General features: G+C 34.8%; 1 protein-coding gene across 2 annotated transcripts; it reads left to right on the top strand.

The window, feature by feature from the left end:
- Positions 1-3119: 3119 nt before the first annotated feature.
- LOC118039654 (WD repeat-containing protein WDS homolog) lies at positions 3120-8572 on the top strand. 2 transcript variants are annotated; one of them, XM_035046416.2, is made up of 5 exons: positions 3120-3409; positions 4031-4756; positions 5863-5964; positions 7198-7833; positions 8086-8572. In XM_035046416.2, the coding sequence occupies exons 2-5, from the start codon at positions 4109-4111 to the stop codon at positions 8257-8259; spliced, it is 1560 nt and encodes a 519-aa protein (XP_034902307.1). In that variant the 5' UTR covers positions 3120-3409; positions 4031-4108; the 3' UTR covers positions 8260-8572. The 2 variants fall into 2 exon arrangements, with proteins under 2 accessions (XP_034902307.1, XP_073260774.1); XM_073404673.1 differs by lacking the exon at positions 3120-3409 and adding an exon at positions 3424-3646.
- The last annotated feature ends 1298 nt before the right edge of the window (positions 8573-9870 follow it).

Consider the following 9870-nt stretch of genomic DNA (forward strand, 5'->3'; position numbering starts at 1 on the left):
GTATTCGAACCTTCGACCATCAAAGGTAGTGCATTTCCTATCCTACCTCCTTTTGAGTGTGCCCTCGAGCCCTCATTTCCTTTCAAGTGTGCCTCTGAGCCCTCATTTCCTTCGAGCTTCCATCTATTGAATAATGCGCCTTCGAGCCCTATCATGTCTTATTAAAAAAAAATCCTTGCATTTTTCCACCGGGCAAGTAACCCATTACAATGTGACCAACTAGGCAAGTAGCCTATTACAATGTAACCATCTGGGTTGGTAACCCATTATAATGTACCATCCTGAAAAATCTCATATTTTTCCACTGGGCAGGTAACCATTACAATGTGACCAATTGGGCAGGTACCCCATTACAATGTACCATCCTGAAAAATCCTCATACTTTTCTACTGGGCAGGTAACCCATCACAATGTGACCATCTGGGCTGGTAACCCATTACAATGTACCATCCTGAAAAATCCTCGTATTTTTCCACTAGGCAGATAACCCATTACAATGTGACCATCTGGGCAGGTAACCCATTACAATGTGACCATCCTGAAAAATCCTCGTATTTTTCAATCATCAGGCAGGTCACCTGAAACAATTAGACCACTCGTGAAACCCTTTTCGCATTTTATTCTTTATCGGGCAGGTCGCCTAGAACAATTAGACCACTCGCAAAATTCTTCGCGTTTCTTTTATCATCAGGCAGGATGCCCAAAACAAATACACACAAAAAAATAAAAAAAAAATAAGAAGAAAATAAAGGGAACAGAGGAAGGGTTTTCACAATTATTCTTCTTTACAAAACTTACTATACAAAGTCAAAAGAAAAATAAATTTTCTAATGCACTTTGCACCGTAAGCATTGTAAAGAGGGGGCAATTGTTATTTTTATTTTTATTTTTATTTTTATTTTATATTTGTTGTATTTTATTTTATTTAGCTAGAAAAATAAAAAATATATGCATGCGTAAAAATAAATTTATTTTTATTTATTTATTTCATTGGCACTAGAGTCGGGAATAAAAAATATTGATCTAATTTATTTTATAGCTACATGATATTTACCAACGCTAGAGTTGGAAATATCCGTAGTTGAATATTCACTAACGCCAGAGTCAAGAATATTATAAGCAAATTATCATAACGTAAACTAATAAACATTTAGCAATTTAAGACGAAACTAGTAATGCAACCTGCCTCAGGCAGAACGTTTAAAGGGTGATAATATCTTCCCTTTTACATAACCAGTCTCGAACCATAGAATCTCTGTTGACCAGTTAGAGTTCCTAGTGACCATAATACTAGGTGGTGACTCCTTAAATAAGACAATTCCCCATTAAAAAACAAGATGCCAGATATATGTTCCTTCTCCAATCGAGTGATAATTTTTTAATTGGTCGTCGCGATGTCCAGGTGTGACACATGTAACTTATAAAATGCAAATATTGACATATATAGTGGTAGTGCATGCATAAGGACATGACTTCAATTGTTTTCTGGTTATATCTAAACCTTAAAACATGCAACTTAAAAAACAAAGACTGATATTATAGCATTCAATGCAACAAAGACATAACAGACATGCACTAAACCAAGTTTCTAAAAAATAACAATTAAAAGAAACCCATGCAAATTTAGAAAAGAGAGTTACAGAATAAGAAAACCAAAGCATAAAGTATATAATCAAGTTCTTTTATTCATAAGATGATGATTGATCCCACATAAAACCGGCACACAATTCATAATATTATAAACAAAAAAAATCTAAACCTTTAAACATGTAACTTAAAAAATGCAACTATTGACATATAGAGTGGCAGTGCATTAAGAAATACATAAGGACATGGCTATAATTTTTTCCTAGTTAGATCTAAACATTAAAACATGTAACTAAAAAAAAAAACAAAGATACGGAGTCATGTAGTTAGGATGTACCGAAATAGAGATCGGGTGTTTGTTGTGCTTTCCAAAAGATAAAATTTTAAAGCCCTCTTTGGTTCTTGACAGAAAACAAAATGCCTCAACACAAATCGAGAGTTTGTTGTTCTTTCCAAGAGACAAAGATATTAGATCTTTGGTTTCTAAATTAAAACAGAACGAAACAAATTAGAAAAAAAAAAGAAACTGAGTCATGTAGTTAGGATGTACTGAAATAGAGATCGGGTTTTTGTTGTGTTTTCCAGAAGATAAAATTTTTAAACCCTCTTTGGTTCTTGACAGAAAACAGAACACCAAACAAAATGCCTCAACACAGATAAGGAGTTTGTTGTTCTTTCCAAGAGACAAAGATATTAGATCTTTGGTTCTTGAATTAAAATAGAACAAAACAAATTACAAAAAAAAAAAAAGATATGATTATTGTAAATATTGGGAATTTGAGTTACCTAAAGTTTTTTAAATAAATTCATAAGAAAATTACCTTGAAAATCATAATAATTTTAGTGTGTCTTCAACCATTTATGGGTTATGAAAAAGCATCATCACTGCGAAAAAACTAGAAGAAGGCAGCTGATCTAGTGTATGGTTTGAGTTTAGAATGGGGGGGTTAGAAATGGGTAGTTATTTTTAGCCCGAATGATCTATGGACAGACTTCAATTATTTCCAAAGGTTTTTTTATTTTCAATCGGCTACAAAAAAAATGAGTGTGTGAGGTGGTCTCTGAGAGATTGGAATGAGAGGGAAGAATAGTGGAGAGAGTTGGAAAGAACGATGAGAAAAAAGACCAAAACATGGTTATTTTCAATAATATAAAATTAAAAAAGTGTGCATAGCCATGTTTTATGTTCAGCAAACAATTCATAAAAACAAATTTGAGTTGCTTTTGCTTAGCCTGTGTTTAGAACACATGCTATTGTGAGTTCCAATAATTAAAAAATATGGTTTGTAACTAATTAAATATCTAAAAATTATGGTTTTAATCTGAACAATGGAAGCTAATATGTAAACAAACACTTTTTTAATCTATTTTATGACTATAAAGAAATTGTAATTATTTAATATCATTCATGTTTATTTAAATATTGGATTTTTATTCGATTCCTAAATCAATGCTAGAAGAAAAATTACAACGACTACATTAGACAATGCCACCCGTCAACTTCCATCATATAAGTGTTACAAGCAGGGGAGGAAAAACTACCGCGAGCAGTAAGAAAAGAAGGATCTATAAACGGCACCGTTCTACGGAACGACAGGACAAATGGTCTCGTGATGGTGGTGTCAATGTGATCGATCTGCATCACGGCTTCCAATTTTTAATCATGTATTCTGAAAAGCCCAATTGCGCACTAAATCGCTACTTCTCCCTGTAATTCAAAATCAATCCTCTCTTTACGGACCACCACCACTCCTCCTCCGACAACAACAGCCTTGTCACTGCTCAGGGAATCTCCTTACGTTTCTTGTCTGGCCCATTCCTGGTCAGCTCTCTTGTCTCGTCTCTCTGTCTCTTCTCCTCGCATCATTTCCTATTTCACCCTTTTTTAACTGTCTGCGCTTAAAAGTTCTCGTGCCATCTTTTTCTTTCGCTGTACTTTCCAATTAGTAGGTTTGGTGTTGGTGTTTTTTAAGGTTTGTGTGTATGTTATTTCGTCGAATAATCAATTTGAACTTTCGCTTATTGGTAATGAAACTCTGGTGCTGATTTTTAGTACGAGGTAAAGGTATCTCATGTTTTTTTTTTTTTTTTTTTTTTCTAGTAACAGGACATGTGGGTGTATGGAACGACCATGAAGGTTTTTATTTATTTTTAATCCAATTCAAGATTTTGAGTTTCTGGGAACCAATAAATGTTTCAGTTTATCTCTCTTTCTTTACCTTCTCTGTTTTTTTTTCTTAAAAAAATAAAATTAAAGCTTCTGATTTTTGGGGACTGACGATTATTTCCGTCAAGTTTCTGGACTTTTGGAGTATTTGGTAAATGAAATCTTTGGTTGCTTGTGTTAAGGTTGTCAAGGATAGTTGGATTGCAACAGCTAGCGTATAATTAATTAGCTGTTTTTATGAAGCTGAACACTCACGGATACCCACTTGTTTCTCAGGGAAGTAGGATTATTCGATCACTATCTGACCACATGAAGTGAGAGAACTGGTCAAACATTTGTAGAGTTTGCCCGGAAATGGAGAATTCACCTACAACAATCGGCTCAAAAGGTTTGATAAAGCAGAATGAGTTTGTAAGGGTTATAATTCAAAGCCTTTATTCTTTGGGCTATAGAAAGTCAGGTTCTTGTCTTGAATCGGAATCTGGGGTTTCATACAAATCTATGAATCTTGAGTTGCTGGAATCACAAATATTGGAAGGAGATTGGGATGGCTGCATAAATACCCTTTCTGCTATTCAGGAGTTGGCGGATGAAACGAGAGCGTCGGTGTTGTTTCTGGTGTTTAAGCAGTGTTTGTTAGAATATTTAATTGGTGGCGATGATTCTTTAGCTCTTTCTGTTTTGCGGAACCAGGTTCCTGCATTACGAATGGGCAAGGAGAATGTCCATAATCTTGCTTATAGTATAATTTGCTTGAAGGAGATGGAATTGAGTAAGGCAGATGACAATGTCATCCACTGCCAGCGGAAAAACTTGCTCACAGAGTTGGAAACATTGCTTCCTCCACCAGCTGTGCTGCCTGAAAGAAGGTTAGAACATCTGGTTGAAACTGCCATTACAGCCCAAATTGATTCATGTGATTATCACAATTCAATTGAGCCAATTTCACTTTATGAGGACCATAACTGCTCAAGAGACCAGTTTCCCACAGAGACCATTCAGGTGTGCTTCTTACTGCCTTTTAAATTATTACTGCTTAAAAATGTTAAAAAGAAGCAAAACTAAAAATAATTGACTTTCTGAATAGAACATGGAAATGCTAATTGCTTTAACTTATTGGATGTTCTTAAATGCTGAATACTTGTGTGCATTGAGATTACTCGTTATTTCTTAATTGAGCATTCAGATGGCTTATGTTGGTAAAAAGTCCAAAAACTTGTAAGGTGGCAATGATGATGCTAAATACACATTATAACGAAAGAATCATGGACAAGTCACTTTCAACTTACAGCATGATAATATAACACTATTTAATGTCTTAACCCCATTGAGGGTAGCAGCATAACATTCATGAAAAATTCTGTGAAGCAATGAAGGATAACATTGTTTCATCTTCGTACTTCTGTGTTAGAGATGCAGGAATGAAAATGCAATTCTTTTTTGAACATTGCTGCTTCTGAGACTTGCTTGGTGCTTATCTAGCTGTCTTTATATTGAATTATAGAGTAAGAATCTTGTTAAGAGAAGCTGGATAACTGAAAGTTAATTTTAGAATATATGAGAAAGCCACATGGAACTTGTGATGCAAGGTTACAACTTTTAGCAACTCTGTGCGCAGTCATCCATACATATAAATTGAACCTAGTTCTCTGTTGCCTTCCTCATGGTCCACAAAATTCATGAAGTGTACTCTTTTAGCATTGTTAGCTGTAGAAAGAACTGAGCAAGATCCTTTTGGGTAGAAACAGAGTAAGAATTTTGCTGGAATAAACCATACAAATGAAAGCTAGTTTTAGGATTGTCTGGGAAGCAGACGAGTTCTGTTATTAAGCTTGTCATGAGATCTACCTCCTCTCTATTGGCTTTGGTTTTTCCTTATCAACCTGCAAATGTTTATTTATTTATTCTTATGCATACCCTATTTAAATGTTTGAAAATAACTGTTGCAGAGCAACTGAGCTTGAGACTAAACAAAAACTAATTTTAGAATTTACCTGAGAGCATCAGATTATCTGTCTTGGTGAGATTGTCATTTGAACGAACCTGCAAATACCATTTTTCATATTTAACAGAACAACATATACGCACTTGTTGTCTGTGTTTTGCAGACGTTGACTGAGCATGAGAATGAAGTTTGGTTTGTTCAATTCTCTAATAATGGGGAGCACTTAGCTTCTTCTTCAAGTGACTGCACAGCCATCATATGGAAGGTACTCTTTGATGCTTTATCCTGTGGGCTTGCTTATCACAAGTGTCAGACAAAATAGGGTATTACTTTCTTGATCCAAGTTTGTCTTCGAGAATTGGTATATGACAAATTGCTATTGTGGTTTGCAATGTGTGGGGAGCTGCATTCTGCTATTTTGCAACTTAGGGAGATTTGTTTTGGGGGGGTGAAAAACACAGGGAGTTGTGTGCGGGTAATCATTATTCAAGGTTCCAAATCTCGATTTTTCCAGGAAATTTTTCATTTGGAATGGTGAATGAAAAAAAGAGGACAAAGGAAATGTTCAAAAGCTATGTATGGCTGGTTAACTTTGAGGACCAGCAGACATTAAGTTCCTTGCTGTTGTTAGTTGAGTTTGAAAGTTAGTGATAGCTGATACTTTTATATTCACTTGTTTTAGATTAATTTAAATTTCCGGCTCTTGATGTACAAAGTAGTACTGGACGGAGTGATTCGTATTTGAGATAAATTATGCACTGATTTTTTTGGCTAGCTGTGACTTTTTGGAAATTTAGACTTGATGTCCTAGTCTCTCAGAGGAGCTTAAATGAATTTTACTATACGATAATACAAAATATTTCAATTGCTTGTTGATGTTGGTATCATGGAATTGCCTTTAAAAAGAAAAATTATATTTCAAGAGGAATGGTTGATTACTGAAATAATAAGCTCTTCAAAAAATATGCAAGGGCCAGCTGATAGCGACTAACATGATGTTATTTATGTGGAGCTAAATGAAAGATTTGGCCCCATTGTTGTGCTGATTTAGATAATTGAAAATTTTAGAAAACAAGAGAATTGAGTATTGTTAATAAATATGATAATTTCACAATGTTTGGATCTTGGATTTTAAGCTTTACCATAGGCCTTACAGCTACCAGGATTTGATTACTGTTTCTATGCACTATATTAAATTGTGTGAGAGTTAGTGTCTAAGAAAGTCTGAATAGGTCCCAGCTAAGTAGTTGCCTTTAGTGGAAATAGTATGTTGCTCTATTCATTGCCCTTGTCATGACTATTCAATTACAGTTTTGTGAAGTCCCTCAATGTTCATATATTATATTAATCTAAAGCTTTATATTTACATGTGTGTGCTGCATTGAGTTGATTTTGAGTTTGTGCTTAGAACTTTATTTACAAGTTCTTCTGGGTGAAAAATGAAGATGCGTACCAATTTGAAAGTGGGAGGCTGTCATTTAATTTTGCAATTCGCCAGGTACTGGAAGATGGGAGGTTGTCTTTTAAACACATGCTAAGAAGCCATCAAACCCCAGTATCCTTTGTAGCATGGAGCCCTGATGATACAAAGTTGCTAACTTGTGGAAATGTGGAAGTTCTCAAGTTGTGGGATGTGGAAACAGGTACATGCAAGCATACTTTTGGGGATCATGGCTTCGTTGTCAGTTCATGTGCTTGGTTTCCCGACTCAAAGCGATTTGTGTGTGGCAGTTCTGACCCTGAAAAAGGAATCTGCATGTGGGACTGTGATGGCAACGAGATAAAAGCATGGAGGGGCACAAGGATGCCTAAGGTTTTGGATCTTGCTGTCACACCAGATGGAGAAAATCTGATCAGTGTAATGTCAGATTTAGAAATTCGGATATTAAATGTCAGGACAAATGCTGAACAGGTCATCCCGGAAGAGCAACCAATTACTTCCCTTTCAGTTTCCGCTGATAGCAAGTTCTTTATTGTCAATCTTAATAGCCAAGAGATCCATTTGTGGGATGTTGCGGGAAAATGGAAGAAACCATTGAAATATATAGGCCACCAGCAACACAAGTATGTGATAAGATCCTGCTTTGGTGGATTGGATAGCTCATTCATTGCCAGTGGTAGCGAGAATTCAAAGGTATGGCCTTTTTCTCCATGGCCTAAGCTTTTTGTGAAACAAATAATTCATGTCCATGCATATTACAAGTGATTATATTTGTTTTTATCTTTAGGGGTGATTTATTTTGTCTTTCTCATTTATATTCTCATAGCATGCAGATTCACATTCTGATGTTGAGCAGATGGAACCATCACTAACCTGTTCATTTCTGGTCTGCTGTTATTTAGTGAAGTTAATTTAGTCTGAAATTATGTTGTTACTTCCTAGCAGGTTTACATCTGGAATCGGCGGAACTCAAGGCCAATCGAGGTTTTGTCTGGCCATTTAATGACAGTGAACTGTGTCTGCTGGAACCCTAAAAGGCATCAAATGCTGGCTTCAGCTAGTGACGACCATACCATCCGTATATGGGGACCAAGCCGATCCAAGAACATACAGTGTTAGAAGAGTGTTTGATCAAGAAGGATACAAAACCAGTATTGCAGCCCAAACCTGCATGTGCAATAGTATTTGTTTTCCCCAATTTGTTATTTGTTCGTAGATTTGTAAATAGGTGGCATTCCGGTGCCCCTTTCCAATTTTTGAGCCTTGTAAATCTCCATTCCTTGTAGCTTTTTTTTCTCTTGCGTATGTGAATTATTTAGATGTTTTGAGCAAGAGTATGTTTAAGAAATAGATGATGCCCTATATAATGGTCTTTGTACTCTCATGCTATGGTACAAATGTCTTTCTGATCGAGCAGTGATCTTTCTTGGCAGCTGCAGGTGAAAGTTTTTGTTTTGCTTTACTCACTGGTTCCGTGCTCTGTGTTCCTGGTCTTTCTATGGACCATCTATATATCAAGAATAGGCGCTTGGGCTAGCTTTGTCTGAGCTTTGATGGCTGTGATTTTTGGCTCCAGACATATGCGTGCAAGAACAATCGAAGCCTCATGAAACCACAGTTCGAAGGAGAAGAACCTGGTAATGTCGCGGGTTTAACAGGTGGGATTTTGTCAACCTGGTACCATGATCTAGGTTCTGCTTGTCAGAAGGGATGTGGATTGGACGAAGAGTTGATGATGATATTAAAAAAAAAGAAAAAGATGAGAGTTAATTCATGTAAAATTTACCAAAGATATAGGGTATTTGGGGATATTTACTGTAGCAGTAAAGAGGATTTATTAAGGATTGTACTAGTATACTTCATCTAATGAGATTAGAGGATTAAGCTCAAGTGTAAAACAGTTTTTTTTTTATATAATTTAATTGTCATCCTCGCGTTTAATGGAGGTATGAATGTATTTTTTACTTTTTTAATAATGAAAATCTTTGGTATAAAACCTAAGATATTTGATTGTGAAGGGCTTTATAAGATTTTATGTTTTTTTTCATAGTATAATTACTAGTTTATCCTTTACATCATAATTAATTAAGGCTTGTTTGGGGGGTATTTTTATATTATTATTATTCTTAACATAGCGAAATCATAAAATTAATCTCTATCTCAAAATCAATTTAGGCTTGGTTTAAGGGTAATTTTGTATTTTCATATGAGTGTTTTTAGTTAAATGCATATTAGTAAAGGGGTACAATTGTCTTTTAAAGTAATTAAAAATATTAAAAAAATAAAAATGAATATGTCGAGAGTGTTAGAGATGTCACTGTGCTTTGGTGGCTCGTGCAACTTCATATGATGGTAAAAAAATTACTTTCATCGTGTCATTAGATTCCCTCACAGGATCACTTTTTTTTTTTTTTCTCTCCTTCCTCTTTTGATATTCGCGCTTAACATTTAAATTTTCAAGACAGTTTTCTTGATTTGGTATATTTGGGTATCGATCTTCATTCTTTTTTTTTTTTTTTAATTGCATCATTTTAATATAGATTGTTTATTTTTTTATTTTTGAAAGGTCTTATTCTTTTTGTTCTTTATTTTCGTCTTGCCTCTTTTAAAAATTTTAATTGTTTTAAATTTTATTGTTTAACCAAAAATTTTAATTTATTGATTTTTTTAAAATTTAGCTCTTATTCTTTTGATGGTTTTTTCTTTTAATTATTTAGTAAATTTGATTTT

This window comes from Populus alba, chromosome 14 (genome assembly GCF_005239225.2).
Source record: "Populus alba chromosome 14, ASM523922v2, whole genome shotgun sequence".
Taxonomy (NCBI): Eukaryota; Viridiplantae; Streptophyta; class Magnoliopsida; order Malpighiales; family Salicaceae; genus Populus; species Populus alba.

What these genes read in the sequence shown, in the direction of transcription:
- LOC118039654 (XM_035046416.2), top strand. Translation starts at nt 4,109, where the DNA reads ATGGAGAATTCACCTACAACAATCGGCTCAAAAGGTTTGATAAAGCAG. An exon ending in TTCCCACAGAGACCATTCAG is followed by an intron (nt 4,757 to 5,862) that starts GTGTGCTTCTTA and finishes TGTGTTTTGCAG; the next exon opens with ACGTTGACTGAGCATGAGAA. An exon ending in GCACAGCCATCATATGGAAG is followed by an intron (nt 5,965 to 7,197) that starts GTACTCTTTGAT and finishes GCAATTCGCCAG; the next exon opens with GTACTGGAAGATGGGAGGTT.